We start from the raw sequence: 22,333 nt of genomic DNA, 5'->3' as shown, positions 1-22,333 counted from the left end.
GTCTGGAGACGCGGCCCCAGTTGCTCCCTATAGCTATAGTGGGCCCTGGTTATAGAGGAGATATATATATAGTGAGATATCCTATATATATATATATATAGGAGATACACACACACACACTCACACTCACACACACACACACACACACACACACACACACACACACACACACAGAGGGAGCAGAGGTAAGTGCCTTTCTCAAGGACACTTGAGTAATATGTAAAGTCCCATCCCGCCTGGGACTGGAACCAGCAGCCTTCCAGAAGTGTGGCCCTGCCCTGCCATCGCCCTGCCGGCTCCCGGGGGTGTCAGTGCCCGTAGCGGTAGAATTCAGCTCTCTCTGCCGGCTTTTTAAAAAGGGCTACTCTCCCATGCTCGCTTCTTAAAAAACGCAAGCTACTGCCCATGTTGAGTTGACATACAGTAGAGAGGACTATATATATATATATATATATATATATATATATATATATATATATATATATATATATACAGTATATAAGCTTGTGTGAAACTGTGGTGGTGGTGGTGGTGGTGGTGGGGGGGGGGGGCAAGAACGAGGGTCAGAGAAAGAGAAAGAGGGAGAGAGATGTAGAGAGGTAGAGTAGACACTAGGCTGTGCCTTGTATTCACGCACAACACGCACGCGCACGCACACGCACACGCACACCCACACCCACACCCACACCCACACTCAGAGACCTACTCCTCTGATATTCCGACAGGGAATTCTCTAGAGAGGGAGCGCTGCGGGCAGCCAGCCCTCCACAGAGGAGGGGGGAGTCAAGGTGACATGCTAGAGAGAAGGAATGAGGGAGGGAGGGAGGGGGAAGAGGGAGGGAGGGAGAAAGAAAATGGAATGGGGAAAGAGAGTTCTAGAGAGAGAGAGAGAGTGAGGACAGAGCAAGCAACCGGAAAGAGAGAGGAGAGGGTGAGAGCAAGCGAGAGAGACAGAAGAGAAAGCGAGTGAGAGTGAGGGAGAGGGAGAGGATATTAATTCACCAACCACTTTCCCCACTTATGACAGTAATATCATCTGCAGTACATCTCATCACAGCCTCTTGAACAGCCTCTCTCTCCTTCCTACTGAACAGCCTCTCTCTCCGTCTCTCCGTCTCTCCTCTCTCTCTCTCTCTCTCTCTCTCTCTCTCTCTCTCTCTCTCTCTCTCTCTCTCTCTCTCTCTCTCTCTCTCTCTCTCTCTCTCTCTCTCTCTCTCTCTCTCTCTCTCTCTCTCTCTCTCTCTCTCTCTCTCTCTCTCTCTCTCTCTCTCTCTCTCTCTCTCTCTCTCTCTCTCTCTCTTATTCTTTATTATTATTATTATTATTATATCATCCATTTTCCATTCCTGATCAATGTTGAGATCTGAGTGTTTAACACCAGGAGAGAACACATCATCTCTGTTAGTCTTACTGTTGACATTTACACACACACACACACTCACTCTCTCACACACACACACTCTCTCTCTCACACACACACACACACACACTCATCCATCATCTCCATCAGTCTCCCCTGTTGACATTTACCCGCGATTCTCAGCAATCAGCAGATCGCTTCCACTAAGCGCTGCTCCCATCATCATCACCACCACTTCCAAATGCTAACGTTAATGATCTTTCACATGCTAAATTACCTCAGACGCCATGTGTCTTAATGAGCTAGCACTAGCTAGCGTGGCGGCTATGTCAATAAGGCCTACAGCCTACAGGGAGCATAGCCTAGCCTGTTAGCACTGCTGTGCCTTATCCCACTGAGGACATTATGCTAACCCTTCCCCAAGGAAACACATGCATATATGCAGATGTTATACACACACGGATACACATGCAAAAACACTGCAATGAGAAGGCAAACAGACCTACGGCAGAACATACACACTTGTGAGACACACACACACACACACACACACACACATACAGAAGTACACACACACACACACACACACGTACACACACACGCACACACACACACAAGTACACACACACACGCACACACACACACAAGTACACACACACACGCACAGACACACACACATACAGAAGTACACACACACACACACACACACACAAGTACACACACACGCGCACACACACACACACACACACACACACACACACACACACACACCCTCAGCCTATAGCTGAATTTGCACTAGTACGTCCAGCGGTCCGCGGCTGCGAAGATTAACGCCTGTGATTAAATATTCACACAGATGAATCAATACAACCCTCGATGCAGCAGAACGGACACACACAACACACACACACACACACACACACACACACAGCGGTAGCAGTACTAGCAGGGTGAGTTCCAATAAGCAGTCATCAAGCCTGAAGCCTCCCATCAATAGACTGCAGCTTTACATTCCATTAGGCCTCGGAGCGAGCGCAGTTTAACTCCAACTCTCACCTCCTCCTCTCTACCAGCCTTACATACCTCTCTCCTCCTATTCTCCAGCCTCCATCACCCCTTCTCTTTCTCCTCTCCTCCAGCCTATACCACCCTCTCCTCCTCCTCTCTACCAGCCTCCATCTCCTCCACCCTACATCCCCCACTCTCCTTCTCCTCTCTTACAGCCTATACCCCCATCTCCTCCTCCTCTCCTCCACCCCTCTCCTCCTCTTCCTCTCCTCCACCCTACACCCGTCTCTCCTCCTCTTCCTCTCCTCCACCCTAAACCCCTCTCTCCTCCTCTTCCTCTCCTCCATCCTACACTCCTCTCTCCTCCTCTTCCTCTCCTCCACCCTACACTCCTCTCTCCTCCTCTCCTCCACCCTACACCCCTCTCTCCTCCTCTTCCTCTCTTCCACCCTACACCCCTCTCTCCTCTCCTCTTCCTCTCCTCCACCCTACACCCCTCTCTCCTCCTCTTCCTCTCTTCCACCCTACACCCCTCTCTCCTCTCCTCTTCCTCTCCTCCACCCTACACCCCTCTCTCCTCCTCTCCTCCACCCTCCACCCCTCTCTCCTCTCCTCTTCCTCTCCTCCACCCTCCACCCCTCTCTCCTCCTCTTCCTCTCTTCCACCCTACAGCCCTCTCTCCTCTCCTCTTCCTCTCCTCCACCCTTCTCTCCTCCTCTTCCTCTCCTCCACCCTACACCCCTCTCTCCTCTCCTCTCCTCTTCCTCTCCTCCACCCTCCACCCCTCTCTCCTCCTCTTCTCCAACCTACATCCCACCTCTGCTCCTGTACATCGATTTGTGTGTGATGACACCAGCTCGCTCCTCTACCACCCCCCCCCCCCCCACCCCACGCTCCCCACACAGGAACAGGAAGCGGTGGTGGCAGAGAGGGGAAATGGGATTCCGATCATGGGATATCGTCTGAGATCAGCTGACCCCCCCCCTCTACGCCTGCAGAACCACAGACTCAGGGGTCACCACCAAGGACTACTGGACTGGGTTACAGCCGACTTAGCAAAACATGAGAGATAACAGGGACAGGGGTGTGTGTGCGTGGGTGTCTCTGTGTGTGTGTGTGTGTGTGTGTGTGTGTGTGTGTGTGTGTGTGTGTGTGTGTGTGTGCATTCGTGCGTGTGTTCGTGCGTGTGTGTGTGCGTTCATGCGTTCGTTGGTGTGTCTGTGTGTGTGTGTGTGTGTGTGTGTGTCTGCGTGTGTGTATCCCCCCAATAGGTTTGTGCGTAGGAGTGCGGCATGTTACAAGACTAGTTTCTATGCATTATAATGCCATAAACAAGTAATTCATGACATTTCTACAACATCACCATCCCCTAATACATAGCTTTCAATAAAGCCTTATATTTAAGCAATAATACATCATTTTTATGATGGCTGTGATGTGGTTGTCGCCAGGAGGCAAAGCAGAGTCGATCACAAGCCATGATAAAAATGCCATAACACATGGACTCGAGTGTATTATTGCTTTTATACAACAGGTTACGAGTTTTGAAAAGCGAGATTCATTCCCAAACCGGCATTTCTCAACAAATTGTGACGCCGCATTCACTCACACCGGTCGTCAAGTGCAATTGAAGGCGCCCTCTGATTGTTACTTCTATTCGTATTGACTGCCATGTTAAATCAAAAGTGCCATGTATAAGCTGCCTGCAGTCTGCTCGTGCTTGGCAGTGACGGACACAACGCTGCATTCATCCCGTCTGACTGGCTCGCCACTACAGACAGTAGCTGCAGACACAATCGCTGGCTGGCCACGAGCAGGATTAACTGTGTCGAGAGGCACCCGACAAGACTTACATCGTTTGTACAGCTCCTACAGCTGGTTTGACAGCTCGCGAGCCAACTAACCTATATTTTCGTGTCCTAAGTAGTATAGTGTGCATTGCTAGGTAAACAATGTAAACGATGGCTTTTTTGAAGGAACGGACGTTGCCGTGTGTGTATAGTCTAATATATCATGGGCAGGATAGGCTGGAACAATTGGAAGTCCAAACCACCCGTTGTATAAAAAAGCTATTATCCATCACAGCAGCCTTGTTTAGCCCCGACCCGGGAGTGACAGTCCAGAACAATCCGAGAGCTATCCCACAATCCTCTCTGTTAACAGCAAGAGGCCTCTGCAGTGCCCTGGGAGAGGTGTGTGTGTGTGTGTGTGTGTGTGTGTGTATTTTCTTCAGTTCCTCCTCTGCTCTGGGGAGAACCACACCACATATACTGGCACAGCACGACATCACTTGCCTGAAGGAGCCTCTGATTGGCTTGCCCACTATGGGGTCCCCTCTACCGTCATCTGATTGGCTAACCCACTAGGAGGTCTACTCCCCAGCCAATCTCCCTCAATCACTCCCGACCACTCAACACACAGACGTAATCACCTCTTTATAAACACATCCGTTCCTAGGGCTCCACAGCCACACACACACATACACACACACACACACACGTAGAGAATGAATTTGACACACACACACACACACAAACACACACGCACACACACACACACACACACACAGCGAGTGAATCCCTGTGGTTCCTACCTTCTTCACTCTGCCGCCACGAGTCCCGGCGAAGGCGACAGTGTGGCCCCGGTACTCGTACGCCGCCACCGACGTCATCCCGTCATCCTTGTCCACGAACAGGGGCAGGCCCTCGATCGTGGTGGTGCCCCCTAGGGGCTGATTAAAGTCCTGCCCACAGAAGTTATCATCTATCTGGAGAGGCTGGAGGGGGAGGGAGAGAGAGAGAGAAATAAATACTTATGTTATAGTAATGTAATAATTCAGTATTTATTAGATGCTATTTTCCTACTTATGGTATTGCTCTGACAGCATTGGGTTCATGCCAATAATGCATGTTCTGAATTCCATTTGAAGAGAGAGAGAGAGAGAGAGAGAGAGAGAGAGAGAGAGAGAGAGAGAGAGAGACAGTGAGTGAGAGATAAAGTCGAAGAGAGAGAGAAGGAGAGACAAGTCAGTGGGTAGTGAGCGAGTAGTGTGTGAGAGAGAGAGAGAGAGAGAGAGATTGAGAGAAATAAAGAGAGAGAGACAGCGAGAGAGTAAAAGGGAATATTTGCATGTCATCATCAAAGCTGCAGAGACACAGAGACACCGTCACTAGAGAAGAAAAGGATGTCTGTAGCGTGTGCAAGGCGGTATCTTTCACACGTTCTGACACGTGTAACCAGCAGATAATAACATCCACCTGGATTAGCACAGCGACCTCCAACACACACACACACACACACACACACACAGACACATCATCCGAACACTAATTAACTGGATGCCAGCTTTGCCTCGTTCATTTTAAGATATATCACTTCCATAAGGGATAATCAATCAAGCACACGCACAGACACACACACACACACACACACACACACACAGACACACACACACACTAAGCTCTCTGGGAGAAGAAGCGTGTTGGGCTCTGATGTGTGAGCTGACTACAGGAGAGAGAGAAAACGCCGCTGGGTGAATTATTCACCGTCTCACAGCACACACACAGACACACAGACACACAGACACACAGACACACAGACGCACAGACACACAGACACACAGCACACAGACACACAGACGCACAGACACACAGCACACACAGACACACAGCACACAGACACACAGACACACAGACACACAGACACACAGACACGCAGCACACAGACACACAGACACACAGACAGACACACAGACACACAGACACACAGACACACAGCAATAAACTAAGATAAAATAAATTCTGAACAAAGTTGAATTAAAATGTTGAAAGAAAGGGTTTAATTACAATGTTCCCACAATGGAACGGAGGGACCATTGTGTGTGTGTGTGTGTGTGTGTGTGTGTGTGTGTGTGTGTGTGTGTGTGTGTGTGTGTGTGTGTGTGTGTAGGGTGTGTAGAGAAAGTTTGCTTGCGAGAGAAGTCTTCTAGATACTAAACTAATAATTAGTTCAAACTGACACTGGAAAACATACTAGTTAGAGGACATTACAACAACTGCCATCAAGTCTATTCTTCCCAGACTCCGCCCTCTCTCACCCCAACCCCTGCCCCCTCTCTCACCCCGACCCCTCCCCCCTCTCTCACCCCGAACCCTCCCCCCTCTCTTACTCCTACCCCTCCCCCCCAGACCTGGTCTCATTCTGGACACCAGACGGGCCTCATTAACACAGACAAGAGTGTTGGCGACCCCTGCCTCCCCCACGCCTCCCTCCCCCACCTCCCCCCTTGCCTTCCCCTCTCTGCCCACTGATGCCCCTCATAATTCACCCAGCAAGGGGTGGCAGCACTGCCAAGGGCTAGCCACGTGTGTGTGTGTACGTGTGTGTGTGTGTGTGTGTGTGTGTGTGTGTGTGTGTGTGTGTGTGCAAGCGTGTGTGTGTGCGTGTGTGTGCGTGTGTGTGTGTGTGTGTGTGTGTGTGTGTGTGTGTGGGCAGCAGAGGTCCAATGAAAGGACAATGCAGGAGACCATGTCCTTGTAGACCCCCCACTAGGAAGCATGGCACTGGAAATAGAGCAGTAGAGCATCCAGCACAGAGTGGGGGTGGGGTGTGTGTGTGGGGGGTGGGTGGGGGGGCTGTATTACTAAACACTGGACATCTGGGGCCATTATCATCATTATGTGGTGTAGCCAGGGAATGAACAGAGGCTGGCTATAATAGGGAAGTAGTCCAGTCCTAAACTCTAACTTTAACACACTCATCTGAGATTGCACTGGAGATATACTCAGCCAAGGCCAAGAGCAGAGAAAGAGAGGGGGAGAGAGAGAGAAAGAGAGAGAGGGGGGGGGGGCAGAGAGAGAGAAATACAGAGGTGGGGAGAGAGGGAGGGAGAGAGAGAGTAGAGAGAGATAAGAGAGAGAGGCAGAGAGAGAGAGAGAGAGAGAGAGAAAAAAAAGAAAGAGAGAGAGAGATATGTGCGTTCCCCATAATGGGGCTGTGACCTCCCCCCACCAACACACATAGCTCAATACCCTGGGAAGAGAGAGCAGAGGCCAAGCCTGGAGACCAGAGACCCAGAGACCCAGAGACCCAGAGACCAGAGACCAGAGACCCAGAGACCCAGAGACCAGAGACCAGAGACCAGAGACCAGAGACCAGAGACCAGAGACCAGAGACCAGAGACCCAGAGACCAGAGACCAGAGACCAGAGACCAGAGACCCAGAGACCAGAGACCAGAGACCAGAGACCAGAGACCCAGAGACCAGAGACCAGAGACCAGAGACCAGAGACCAGAGACCCAGAGACCAGAGACCAGAGACCAGAGACCAGAGACCAGAGACCAGAGACCCAGAGACCAGAGACCAGAGACCAGAGACCAGAGACCCAGAGACCAGAGACCAGAGACCAGAGACCAGAGACCCAGAGACCCAGAGACCAGAGACCAGAGACCAGAGACCAGAGACCCAGAGACCAGAGACCAGAGACCAGAGACCAGAGACCAGAGACCAGAGACCCAGAGACCAGAGACCAGAGACCAGAGACCAGAGACCCAGAGACCCAGAGACCCAGAGACCAGAGACCAGAGACCAGAGACCAGAGACCAGAGACTAGAGACCCAGCCTGGAGAGAGAGATTTCTCTGGCCCTCCCTATATCACCCAGAGGAAACAGCATGGCAGATACCCAGAGCCGGCCGTACAGACAGGCAATGAGCCATAGCTATCTCAACTACCACCCCCACCACCACCGCCCTCTCTCTCTCTTTCATTTGCTCACTCTGCTTTCCTTCCCTCAAATGTTTGTTTGTTTTTCTCTTTGTGTTCCCTCGCTCAAATTACCCCTCCCCTGTGGCTGAGAATGAGGGGGAATGGAAAGATTGAGACTAGTGAGAGAGAGAGAGAGAGAGAGAGAGAGAGAGAGAGAGAGAGACAGAGAGAGAGAGAGAGAGAGAGAGGGGGAGAGAGAGAAACTGAGAGAAGGGGAGAGAGAGGAAAAATAGAGAAAGAGAGAGAGAGAGAGAGAGAGAGAGAGAGAGAGAGAGAGAGAGAAAAAGAAAAAAGATAGAAACAGAGAAAGAGAGAGAGAAAGTGTGAGTATGTGGGTTAGTGGGTGGTACAGAGTTGGTAAAACTCTGACTTGCTCTTATTATTGCAAGAGCAACAAAAACACAGCAGAATGTATGCAGCTTCAAGTCGGGCAGAAAAGCCACAGGGGCAATGAAAACATTCTATTGTTTATTAATGTGGGCCTGTAGTGGCCCTATAAACCCTGGGATAGAAACACTGCATAGTTGCATTAAGCATGAGAAGCTCACTGGTAAAACCAGTGCACATGTCTGGCTACTGGAGGCTATCATGTCGTAGTGTGTGTGTGTGTGTGTGTGTGTGTGTGTGTGTGTGTGTGCGTGTGTGTATGTGTATGTGTGTATGTGTGTTTGTGTGTAGAGCTAGCTGTAGCCATGTGCGTGTGTGTGTGTGCGCGTGCGTGTGTGTGTGTGCGCGTGCGTGTGTGTGTGTGTGTGTGTGTGTGTATGTGTAAGCAGCAGTAATCCACAGGCCTTATCTCTACACCATCAGATCGATCCTACACAGAGGACAGACTGCCTCTGTCCTCTCACTGTGTCTCTATCTCTCCATCTCTCCCTCCCTCCGTATCTGCCTATCTGTCTATCTGTCTGTCCATCTATCGATCCGACAGACGGGACAGACTACAATACTCCATCTCTATCCCCCCCCCCCCCCTCCCCTCCATCCCTAACTCTTTTCTTACCTACCTATCTGTCCATCTCTCTATCTGTCTATCTATCGATCCCAAAAGAGGGAGAGCCAGTCCTCCTCCTTCCTTTCTCACTCCATCTCCACCTCCCTCGCACCCTCCCTCCCTCCTTATCTATCTGTCTATCTGTCCATCTACTCCAGTGTTGGAAGTGCTTGAGTCAATAAATACAGACAGCAGCGCTTGACAAAGAGAATGTGTAAGCATGTCCGGAGACCTGTGAGGGTCTCTAGGTCCATCTGTCAAAGACAGAGCTATGGAAGATAGATCTGTTTCTTTAGTGAGAGAGCCGCTTCGGGGCGGCTGTGGCTCAGGAGGTAGAGCCGGCGCCTAATGATCGCAAGGTCGGCGGTTCGATCCCCAGCTGGCCACGTGTAGAAGTGTCCTTGGACAAGACACTGAACCCCAAATTACTCCAATAAGTGGGCCGGCGCCTTGAATGGTAGCTTGCCGCCATTGGTGTGTGAATGGGTGAATGAGAGGCTATTGTAATGTGCTTTGGAATAAGGCTCTATATCCATTTACCATCCATTAGCTCCACAGAAACATAGAGCTATGTAAGATAGATCTGTTTCTTTACTGAGAGAGCTCCACAGAAACTGAGCTGTGGAAGATAGACCTGTTTCTTCAGACAGAGCTGCTCCATAGAAACATAGAGCTGTGGAAGATATATCTGCTTATTTACTGAGAGACTGCCAGTCACAGAGACATAGAGCTGTGGAACATAGATCTGCTTATTTAGACAGAGCTCCACAGAGACGCAGAGCATATTCTACGCTTATGTGTGTGTGTGTGTGTGTGTGTGTGTGTGTGTGTGTGTGCGCGTGTATGTGTGTGTCTGTCTGTCTGTGTGTGTTTGTGTGCTATTTCTAACCTAAAAGGATGTGGGTTTTGATCAAATGTTACCAGAGGGACAGAGCCATAGAAATATAGATCTGCTGTATCTTCTGTTTGTTCTATCTCTAGAGAGAGAGAGAGAGCGCGCGACAACAAAACAACCTGCTTCAGTCCCAGGTGGGGTGGAAGTATAATACTGGGACCTGACTGATGTAACAGCCTCTGTGTGTGTGTGTGTGTGTGTGTGTGTGTGTGTGTGTGTGTGTGTGTGTGTGTGTGCACACAGAGATAATGGAAGCAGCATACAGTGGGTCTGGCAGACGGCCAGTTCCTGTTTTGATTTGCGGCGTTGGATACAGTGTGAGTCTGGCCTTTGTTTCCTGTGGCCAGCCAATAGCAGCTCTCTAATGGGCTCTTAATGGCGCGCACGCACACACACACACACACACACACACACACACACACACAGCCAATGGGGGTTCCCTAATTGGTTCTTAATGGCGGGCGGTCAAATGTACGACAGGACTGGGAGGCTGTTGATCTGTGGTGTTCTCAACTCAGACACGCAGAGACAGTGGCTTTATACACAGAGCCGCAAATCACACAGAGCTACACACTGGAAATACACACACACACACACACACACACACACATATACACACATACATACACACATACACACATACACACATACACACATACACAAACACACAAACACAAGAGTGTCACCACAGGCCTTGTCAGTTCACCTGCAGGTGGTGTGTTTTCCAGTATTGCTGGGAGGCGATGAAAGGTGTGTAAATACACCACAACACACACACTCGCTTCCACAAACACACAAACATTCCCACAGAAAACCCTGTGGATTACAACCACTTTCAAAGAGGTGCCAAAGCCTAGCATGTTAAGAGACACAAACACAAACACACACACACACACACACACACGCACATAAGAGATGCTTACAGTAGTCTGAGGATGTGTGTGTGAGATATGAGTGTGAGAGTGTGTCAAGGCTAGCTATGCTTACAGTACTAGGAAGGTGTGTGTGTGTGTGTGTGGTCAGAGTGTCAAGGCTAGCTAGAGAGCTGCAGTCCCAAACTGAGAGACAGATGTTTAGATCTCCTCTCTACTGACCCGATACACAGCAAACACATCCCCCCTGGCCCATCACACACACACACACACACACACACACACATCTGGTACTATAGAATGGTGTTGTAGACATCTGCACGACACACACAAGCTGCCCGCCCGAACACACACACACAAAGCTCAGCTTCTACCCCAGGGCCATCCAGGCCCTGAACACAGCAAAGACCTAGGTTCTGGGCCCTGGACAGTCTGGACGGATTGATGGCAGCTGCTGGATTGAAAAAATCAGGTGTAGTGCTGAGGCACAAACATGTAAATTTCAAGCCTGCAAACTGCGACACTTTAAATGAATGTGCAATAACACTATGTGCAATATGACAACCCTAGTCGTCTTATCTGTACAGTATAGTATAGTGGACAGTGTACATAGCCTTTATTTATGTAAACCAGCTCCTTTCCCTTCTTGTTTTTTTAGTTTTTTTTTCTTCTTTCCTAGCACCAGGGGAGCCACCCCTCCCAAATGTCGTTGTTTGGTACCTGTACTATAGCAATGACAATAAAGACCATTCATTCATTCACACACACACACAAACACACACGTGTAGTATAGAGCCTATACAGGAAACATCATACACAGAACAAAATACTCTCATAAACAGTTGACTGACTAATTCCATGACTGTATTCTAGACATGCTGACATATCCATGTCATTTCAACAGCGTATGTGCTGTGTGAAGACACTTCAGCGCTCCAACATCTCTGTCATCTGTTATGTTGTGCTTGTCAGATGGGAATAACTGGCTGGAAAGAACAACACACATGTGTCCCTGCAGAAGACAGGTATCAGAGACACCATAGCAATACTACAGCTCTACTAGATCTCTCACTCTCACTTCCTCCTTTGCTTGTTCTCCATCTACTGTAACTCTCTCTCTCTCTCTCTCTCGCTCTCTCTCTCTCTCTCTCTCTCTTTCTTTCTTCCTCCCCCTCTCCCCCCCCCCTCTCTCAGACAGTACAATTGAAACCAGCTGCAAGTCTCTGCTAGTGAGTCGAGAAGGAAACACAATTTAGGTCAATTTGGGAACATTACTGATCTAGATATGGTGTGCTATTTCTCCCCCTTAACCCTGAAGTGTGAATATGCACACAGGCTTGTGTGTGTGTGTGTGTGTGTGTGTGTGTGTGTGTGTGTGTGTGTGTGTGTGTGTGTGTGTGTGTGTGTGTGTGTGTGTCAGTTGACACTCCAACATGTGACTTCTCCCTCCAGACAAACACCTCCTCAGCTAGTTAACTCTCCCTCCAGACACATTACATGTTTGGCATTTAGCAGACGCCTTTACCCAAAGCGACTTACGACAGATACATTTGTGAATCAGTAAGTGCATCATCTATCCATCAGTCATCATAAGAAAAATATTTTTTTGCTAGGAAATATGCTAGGACCCCATTGGCAGTCACAATACCCTTTCAAATGAATATATTTACAGTAGAGAAACTGTACAGGGGGGTAAGTGTGGATGAAGAGGTCTTTAGGAGGGACAGTTAAGAAGCAGTCTGAAGAGATGGGTCTTCAATCTATGATGGAAGACACAGACACCCCTAGCTGAGTGTCCCTCCAGACACCCCTAGCTAACATGAGTGTCCCTCCAGACACCCCTAGCTAACATGAGTGTCCCTCTAGACACCCCTAGCTAACATGAGTGTCCCTCTAGACACCGCTAGCTAACATGAATGTCCCTCCACACACCGCTAGCTAACATGAGTGTCCCTCCTGACACCGCTAGCTAACATGAATGTCCCTCCACACAGCCCTAGCTAACATGAGTGTCCCTCCAGACACCGCTAGCTAACATGAATGTCCCTCCAGACACCCCTAGCTAACATTAGTGTCCCTCCAGACAGTGCTAGCTAACACTGCTGCTGCCTCACCCCTCTTCCTAGCAACAGGCTTTCTGTCACAAACACACAGGCGAAGGCAGGCTGGGAGAGCTAGCTAGGTTTCACTTCTGGGTGAAGGTTGGTGATGAAAATGTACTTTCAAATCTTTCTAAACGTTGTATTTCCTTCAAGGATTGACTAGGTGGTTGTTATACAAGTCTATTTACATGTCAGTGCCCAGTGACACATCATCATTGTGGATCATACTAACTAGAGGCAGCCAGGAAAAGGGCTTGTAGAAATAACGGAAAATAGAGACAGGCCACTCCAAAACTGTGTGTCTGTCATCTGGCCTACGCACGCACGCACACAGACACTTCAACACTGTTTAACTGTCACACACACACACGCACACGCGCACGCACGCATGCACGCACGCACGCACACGCACACGCACACGGACACAACACTGTTCAGCTGGCCTCTGGTCATGTAGGTCAATGTGCACCACGGTGGGAGAATGACCATGGTGTTCAGCATCCTGGTCTGTTAGCTAGTAAACAGCATGTTTCCATGTATCACAGCCCAGCTGAGGCTTTACTCATGTTGGCCCAGCAAACGTATGGGATTACCATCTAGTTAATCTGAAATAAACCCGCTCCGCCATCACTAATCCAATCACCAAGGACCGCCATGGACAGAGTGAAAGACCCAGAGAGAGATGGAGAGAGAAAGAACAAATAAAGAAAGAGAGAGAGAGAGAGAGAGAGAGAACAAAGAAAGAAAAAAAGAGACAGAAAGATAGAGTGAGAGATAAATAAATAGTGTGTGTAAGAGAGAGACTGAGAGAGAAATAGAAATAGAGAACAAAGATAGAAAGAAAGAGAGAGATATGGTACAGTACCACTCATCAGGAATAGCCTTTTATCTGAGATTCCATGCATTACAATGAGGCCGTCGCTATACACACAAGGCATGGGACATGAGAGAAACATTATGCATGTCTGCAGACTGAAGTTATTCCTTCTGAAAATGTTGCCATTCTTCATCAACGTCAACAGACCAACCCTGTCCCCTTCTGTGTCTGTTGTTGATAATGGTTGACCAGACTCCTCGGGATGACTCTGTGCTTACCAGAAAACAAGACCGCAAGAACGTCAGTGGGCTCCAAAACCAGGCACGGGAGACAACGTTCTCTGTATCAGGAGACAGAGAGATGCCCACAGCTTCCCAGTCCACCAAGACTCACTGGTCACTACTAAGCTGCTTTCATGCCAATACAGTCAAACTGTAATTACATAATCAACTAAATCCTGAGTAAATGAGGACTTCAGAGGGCAGGGGGGGGGGGGGGGGGGGGGGTATTGGGACTTTGTGTTCTATTCATAGACACTTTTTTCTGAATGTTTTTTTATATTTTAGAGGCACTGTGAATATTTTGAGGCTGCTGCAGGCCTTCCAGAATGTTCTATCCTCTCTGGACACACACAACCATTACTATGGATGACAGCAGTTTAGAGAGGCAAGGCACTGCTGTTGGTCTGGACCTGGGAGAGGGCTGGAGAGAGCAGGAGATACTGATGATAGTGGACTGTAGTCCCAGAATACACATATACACACACACACACACACACACACAGAAGTACACAAGCGCACGCGCACGCACACACACACACACACACACACACACACACACACACACACACACACACACACACACACACACACTCCCAGGGAATAGTTCTCAGAGCAGTCCTTTCGCCTGGCGTACCGTGCTGCAGCTGAATATGAACTAGACTAATGCATTCTGGATCCAGCTCATCGCACATCGCCGCAGGAAACAACAAATACAGCTGTACTTACCATAGAGACTGGTAAATAGCCCCATAGCTCTAAGTGTTAACAGCCCACACCCACACACACACACACACACACACGTAAACACACATACACACGCACACACTCTACTTACACAAGTTAAAACACACACACACACACCAACACACACACTCTGCCCCCCGCCCACACACAAACAAGGACACATCAATAAATAATTACACTCACAATTAGAGCGGGAGCGTGGAGCGCGCGTCTCGTTAAGAGATTCCACCACCTACACACACACGCCAGCGAGAGCCTGATAGGCGGAGGTCACTCATTCGCTTGACCTGGTTAATTAGCTAGCTGAGTTATTGATCTGACAGCACGTCTCTCGAGTGGGAGACACACGGCAGACGGATTGCGTACGGTTAGATAAATACATTGCATCGAGTTAGACAAATAGATTGCGTGTAGAGTTTCGCTAAATAGATCGCATGGAGCTAGATTTTGATAGATTGGGATACGGTCTCCTCTGAATGCCCATATGTAGAAGGCTGCGGGGGGGGGGTCTCATTTGAATAACATTTGTCATGGAGAGAGAGAGGGCTGGTAGGGGGGTTGACTGATGCTGCTCTCATCTCTCTCAGCAGTTAGAACAGGCCCTGTGGCGGTCTGGCTACACTAGTCCGGTCAGGCATATGCTTCATCCTTTCGCTCTCTCTGTCTGTCTCTCTCTCTCTCTCTCTCCCTCCCTCTCTCTCCCTCCCTCCGCCTCCCACTTTCTTTCTCTCCCTCCCTCCCTCTCTCTCTCACACTCTATGCCTCGACAGTCCCCTCTGCTCTGATTTAGGGGTCTCTAACACAGAACTATGTTTTTGTTGGAGCTGCTTCAGCTAATTCAACACCTGACTAGTTAGCTCTGTCTACTGTATCTGCATGCCTTGCCATGTCAGTCATATTTAAACAAGCGTCTAAGGGTGCAGGTGGACCGGCCTAGGGTCTGGCTATTGCTAACGCTTGCTGTTAGTTTAATGGGCAATGCTACAGCTTGCTGTTAATTTAATGGGCAATGCTATTGCTAAAGCTGGTTGTTTGTTTAACGGGCAATGCTATTGCTAAAGCATGCTGTTAGTTTTATGGGCAATGCTATTGCTAAAGCATGCCGGTAGTTTTATGGTCAATGCTATTGCTAAAACTGGCTGTTTGTTTAATGGGCATAAGACAACACGACTCTGTTCATCCGCCCACTGCTGCTCACTACGAAGGTGACCTGCATACATTCAAGGCATGCCAGGTGACGTCATTGGCCGTTAACTGACAGGGGGAGATGTATGACAGGCTGGCAGAGCAAACAGAACATGAGGATATATTGGCTGAATCTCAATAGTCTAAAGTGGCTTCCTCTCCTTGTTTCCTATCATCGTTGCCTCTCTTTGTCTCCTCTCCTATCTGAACTGATCTGAGGAGATAGGATAGGCCAAAGCAACATGGCCAACTAGATGACCAACAGGTTTTTGCTAAGACCATCCCGTTCCTTCAGCTTAGTGCAGATGGAGGGAAGGAGATGCAGAGAGGAAGCCCCTTTAGAGCGTTGAGATATATAATATTCTTGCTTGGCAGATTACAGTACAACATCACCTGGCCACTGTGATGGTTCCCATATCAAGCTGTTGTCGTAGCCATTTTTACTTTGGATTTTTGCTTTGGATAATTGATGTTTAATGCTTGAGTTATATTTATAACTTGTATAACTTAAGATTTATTTTATGTTTTTGGTTATTTAATGATTCATGTTTTTAATTGTCAGGTTGTGAGGTGACGGCATAGGAAGCCCAGGTGTACATTAGGGAGACAATTAGTTACCTGTTTTTCATGTGGATATTTGGATTACTTTGGCTGTATGGACAATCAACTATTTAAATTGTTTGCAACATTCAAGGACACTGTGGGTGCTTTATTATCCAACCAAACTAGAACTGTTTATATGGCATGGTGGAATGATCGATACAGCTGTCATCTTTAGTCCTCCTGTCATGTCGCCTGTCACCATAACAGCCAGTGACAGACGGACTCACACTTCAGCCAATGACAGCCCTCCTCACATTTCAGCCTATGACATCCAAAATATGGATGCACTCACTCTACTGTACTGTAAGCTGCTTTCAATAAAAGTGTTGGTGAAATGGCTACACATATGAATCCATGACAGACAGTCAAAACATGGCCTAGAGAACATCTGATCACCTTATCACTACAACAGTTATTATATGTATGATCTAAATATGGATTATCCTATGTACACTTATTTAAATATGCCCAGTCTGAATCACCCAGTCTGCATCAATGCTGAAGCTGAAGGAAAGATGAAGCACCTAACATGGTTAATAAACCAGTCAAGGTCACGGTCTTGGAGAAGGGTAGCTAGCGATCAGTCTCTGTGAAACATGAGAGCTATGGCGACATCATAATCATACCCCCCTTGTGACATCATCGCGCCCTTGATCGATCACACGGCCCGCGGCAGATGGTGATAAAGGGCGATCATGTGCTCCAGCTCATTAGCATACATCCCGTATTTCATTAGCATACATGCATATGTTTATCTTCAGAGGGAGGGCTGGCTGTCAGACTGGCTCAGAGAGAGATATCAGGTGCTGGAGTCTGTCTGTCTGTATTGTGTCTGTCTGTCAGTTGTCTGTCTGCCTATCTGTCTGTCTTTCTGTAGTGTACATCATCTGTCCATTTATATATATCTCTCTCTCTCTCTCCATCTGTCCCTGTCTGTTTCAGTGCATTGTTCATCTGTTTCAGAGAGATTTTGTGAGTGCCTTATAAGTCACTGTGGTTTAGGAGACAGAGTCATTAACTGGCTGTGTGTGTTAGAGAGGGACAGAGGGAGGGTGGGAGAGACAGAGACAGAGAGAGAAAGGGAGATGGAAGGAGGGAAGCTGAGGGGGAGAGAGGGAGGCTGTGGGAGAGAGAAGGGGAGGCAGGGAGAGAAAGAGGGAGAGAGGAGGAACTAGATGGAGGCTAAAGGAGAGGAGCGAGAGGGAGAGAGAGAGAGAGGGCTCTGTGATTGTTATGGTGCACAATTGAATAACAGAAGGTGAGTCCAGGTGAATTATGCATGAGGGGGATATGGGGCGTGTGTGTGTGTGTGTGTGCATGGGTGTGGGGATGGGTGTGGGTGTGGGGGTGGGTGTGTTGGCGGGCGGACAGTGAGCAGCAGTGTCTGCATTAATGATAATAACCATGGCTATTCTAATGACAGGCTGGAGGCAATCTGCTGAGGTAATGACAGCAGCACGGGTGACTGGTGCAGATGAACAGATTACACACACACACACACACACACACACACACACACAAGCACACACAGAGACAGACACACACAAACACACAGACACACACACACAGTGATTATAGTATGATGCATACAGGCTCACACTCCCCCCAGTCCCAGCCCCAGGCCAGCGGCCGTCTTATTGTGACAGCAGTGACACACACACACACGCATGCACGCACGCACACACACGCGCACACACGCGCACACACACACACACACACACACACACACACACACACACACACACAGACCAGTCTCAAGTCTGTCTAAATCAATTAGAGCCCCAGGACGGGAGACCCAGAGCTAACAGAGGGATCATGGAGATCACACCAGTGGTTCTCAACTGGTCTGGCTCTGGGACCCACATGGAATAGTCTGTCTTTGGATACACAATTTACCCGCACAATGCAATCTTCTTTTTGAACGCAGTGATTTTGTCAGACAAAATATTGTGTCCCCTCCCTTGCATAGATACGTTTAATGTGTTGAGGTGCTCAAACACATCAGCAAGATACGCAACACAGATTTTGTTGTCTAACAGCTCAGTATAAGGCGAGTAATTTGATGACAAGAAGGCTGCGACTTCTGTTCTGAGGTAGTAAAAACATGACACCTTTCCCCTCAATAGCCAGCGAACTTCTGAGAGATACAACACCTGTACATGCTCAGAGTCCGGGTCTTTGCACAGATTAGTAAAACACCGGCTGTTCTTGGCACTCCGTTTAATGTGGTTCACCACTTTGATGGCATCTTTCAAAGTTTCATCAAGCACTGGCACCATATTCTTGGCTGCTAACACCTCTCTATGCAAGCAGTGGTTCCAGGTCGCATTCGGAGCCCTCTCTAGAATTCTTTTCACCACCCCTGAATGTTTGCGGGTCATGGAGCCAGCGGCATCAGTTGTGATTCCCACGCACTGTTCCCAGTTTAGGCCCACCCAACCCAAGTACAAATCCACAGTGCTGAAAATGTCCTTCTGCTATTGTGTGTTTTTTTTTTCACCTTTGCAATACGGTGAGCTACGTGGTAAGATGCGCAGAGTACCTGTTCTTGTTTGGAACATGATGATGTTAGGCGCTTCTGCGATGCCCTCAGCTCCTGGAGTCGTCTTTGAAAGTACTTGACCGGTTTGTCTTTGTTCGTGGGATGTTTTGTTTCCAACAAATGTTGATGGTTTCATGCTCTCTTGTGTGAGCACATCACCACATACCACACACTGGGGTTTCAGTCCCTTTTTATCATCAACGTAGGTAAATCCAAATTTAACATACTCTGGGTCAAATTTGCACTTTGCCATATTTAGCAACTAAAATAACAGAGCTGTTGTGTTGATGGTCTGAGTAGAAAAAGCCGAGCTGATTCACGAAGCAGACCCCGAACAATATTAAGCCTTATACAAAGCCTAATACACCTTTTACAGTATACACCCCTCCCCTCCCCATGAGAATTTACAGGCGCCCACATTCCACATGCCCACATATTGTTTTAAACCCCTTTGATCATTGTTCCCAGACACCAATGTTGATTGTAGGCGGGTGGGGGCTTGACACAGTACAATTTGCACTGAACGCTAAGCACTAGAACTATTTTTTGGCTTTTCTAGTGTGTATATACTGTATATATATATATATATATATTCTTTCTTTTTTTTCTTTTTTTTCTTACTGACTGGTCTAATGATGACACCAGGATATAACCCATGCCAGGCCTGGCCTGGAGACAGGGTTTATACTATTAATCTGTAACGAGGCGATCTGCTTGTGGTTCTGTTTGTGACGTGTGTGTGTGTGTGTGTGTGTGTGTGTGTGTGTGTCTAATTGCGATCTAGCTGGGATAGGGCCCGAAGGACACACACTCAGGAGGGTGCTGTACGAAGTCTCTCCTCTACTCTTTTCTCCTCTCCTGTTCGCTCCACTCCACTTCTCTCCCCTCCTCTCCCCTCTCCTCTCCTCTCCTCCCCTCCCCTCTACCTCTCCTCTCCTCTACCTCCCTCTCTTTCTGCTGCACATATGCTCCCATCCCCAGGGAGAGACCGAACCAGAGAGCGTCTCACACAAACATGCCCAGACTCCTGGGGGGAGCAGTAGCCTAGGGTTTAGAGAGGCCGGCTAGCAACCGGAAGGTCGCTAGTTCGATCCCTGTCTCAGGAAGGAGCTGCATGTGCCCTTGAGCACTTAACCTCTAATTGCTCCAGGGGCACCGACTATGGCTGACATTGCACGGCAATAAACAGTTATTACACACACACACACACACACACACACACAGGACTACATTTAGAGCTCAAACATGAACTATTTACTCTAAAATAGCTGCTTTACCAAACTGCACAGGAGAACATCCTCTTTGCCTCACCGTGAAGGGCTCTGGATGAAAGCTACCAGCAGTTAGGATATACAGTATGTACATATCTGTAATAATATTACAATATATACTTATGTAATACTCATTAATGACCAACAACTACATCTGAAGTGAGAAGTGATGGCTTGACAAAAGCCACCAAAGACAGGGAATTCCCAATGAGCACCACCAACACCACCAACATCACTTCACCAACACCATCAGTTCACCAACACCTACACACCAACACCATCACTTCACCAACACACCAACACCATCACTTCAGAATAGAATAAAATAAAACCAAATAGAATAGAATAGAATAAAATCAAATAGAACAGAATAACATAGAATAGAATAGAACTGAATACAATAAAATAGAATAGAAAAAAATGAAATAGCATAAAACAGAATACAATACAATAGAATAGAATAAAACACAATAGTGAGATAGAGAGAGTCAGACTTACAGAGTTGATGCATGCCAGTTCCTTGTTGAGCAGCCAGGGCAGAGACAGCTTCCCCTCTCCTCTGTAACACGACTGGATCCTCTCCTTAATCTTCTCCTTTATCTTCTTCATGGTGAACAGGCACATGGCCGACTCCTTGGGGGGCTTGGCCCGATTCTTCTGGCCCTGGGCGAAGACGGCGAAGAGGACCTCCTCCCCCTCCGAGATGCCCAATGAGCGGGCCAGGCGGGCGCCGGGCCGGGCCAGGTACGCGTCCTGGATCAGCCGGTACTCCACCCCGTCTTTGGTGCATCCGACAGGGAACTCCACGTATGAGTAGAACTTGGGGTCGTCGATGCAGAGCCGGACAATCTTGGAGGTGAAGAACTGCTCGCTGGCGGCGTCGGGGGAGGTGAGCTGCGTGTCCAGCTGCAGGGTGAGGTAGTAGACGAACTGCTCGCTGGCAAAGCCGTAGACGTAGTAGATGTCGAAGGCCGGGAACTTGGAGAGAGTGTCCGACGGGATCTTGAGCTGCGATGACACAAACTCGTCCTGGTAGACGAAGCTGAACATGTCGGCGTTCTCCTCGTTGGCCATCAGCTTGCGGCTCGACAGCGTGGGGAAGTACTCGGACTTGCCGTCGATGGGCGTGCCCACGAACAGCTTCCCGGCCCCGCCGCCCCCGCCGATGGCGTCGCCGGCGATGACCACGCCGGACATGGTGCCGGCCTCGGCCACGCTGGAGAGGTAGTGCTCCTTGCGGTGGTGCGGCTCACCCAGCTTGAAGAGGTCGTGGAGGCGCAGGAACTGGCAGATGCCCTGGGAGGTGCTGCCGCAAGCGATGAGGCGGCTCTGCCCGTAGTCGAGCAGCAGCAGCTTGTTGACGTTGTCCGTCGTGGAGAGCTCGTGCGGGCAAGACTGGACGCCCGGTGGAGGGTAGCACTTCTCGTTGTCCACCACCGGCCCAGTCATGTGACTGCGGAGCTTGGTGAGGTTGCTGGAGAGCTTGTAGATCCAGTTGACGGCGCCCAGGTAGACCTCGCCGGATTTGTTGTGGACCACCAGGTGCGTGAGCCCCCCGTCTGGGGGGAAAAAGGTCCGGAAGGGGCCGGAGGAAGCCGAGGAGGAGAGGAAGAGGAGGAGGAGGAGAGGGCCTCCTGAGGAGGGATGGGAGGGCATGTTTGGCGATTTGAGGTGTGTGTGTGTGTGTGTGTGTGTGTGTGTGTGTGTATTCCTCTGCTGCAAAGATGCTCGGCCTGGCCTCTCTCTCTCTTCAGGGCAGGTAGGGGGGTCGACAGTCGTGTCGTGTAATGTTGGCTGTCTGTCCTCTGAGACTGTCTGTTTGTCCGTCTGTCTGTCCACCGACTGACCTGTCGTCTGTCCTCTGAGTCTGTCTGTCTGTCTGTCTGTCTGTCTG

At 49.0% G+C, this 22,333-nt stretch overlaps 1 protein-coding gene across 1 annotated transcript in view; it reads right to left on the bottom strand.

Moving 5' to 3' along the window:
- The window catches only part of LOC308160242 (plexin-A1-like), a gene marked incomplete at both ends in the record, with an annotated part of 160,685 nt that extends 138,590 nt beyond the window's left edge, over positions 1 to 22,095 (bottom strand). The window contains 2 exon segments of the mRNA XM_080534160.1: positions 4,962 to 5,144; positions 20,938 to 22,095. Coding sequence (XP_080390286.1) covers positions 4,962 to 5,144; positions 20,938 to 22,095 — 1,341 coding nt within the window.
- Positions 22,096 to 22,333: the final 238 nt, after the last annotated feature.

This window comes from Nansenia antarctica (genome assembly GCF_963989245.1).
Source record: "Nansenia antarctica genome assembly, chromosome: 6".
Lineage (NCBI taxonomy): Eukaryota > Metazoa > Chordata > Actinopteri > Argentiniformes > Microstomatidae > Nansenia > Nansenia antarctica.
Note: the sequence above shows the minus strand (reverse complement) of the source record. Positions and strands in the feature narration are given on the sequence as shown.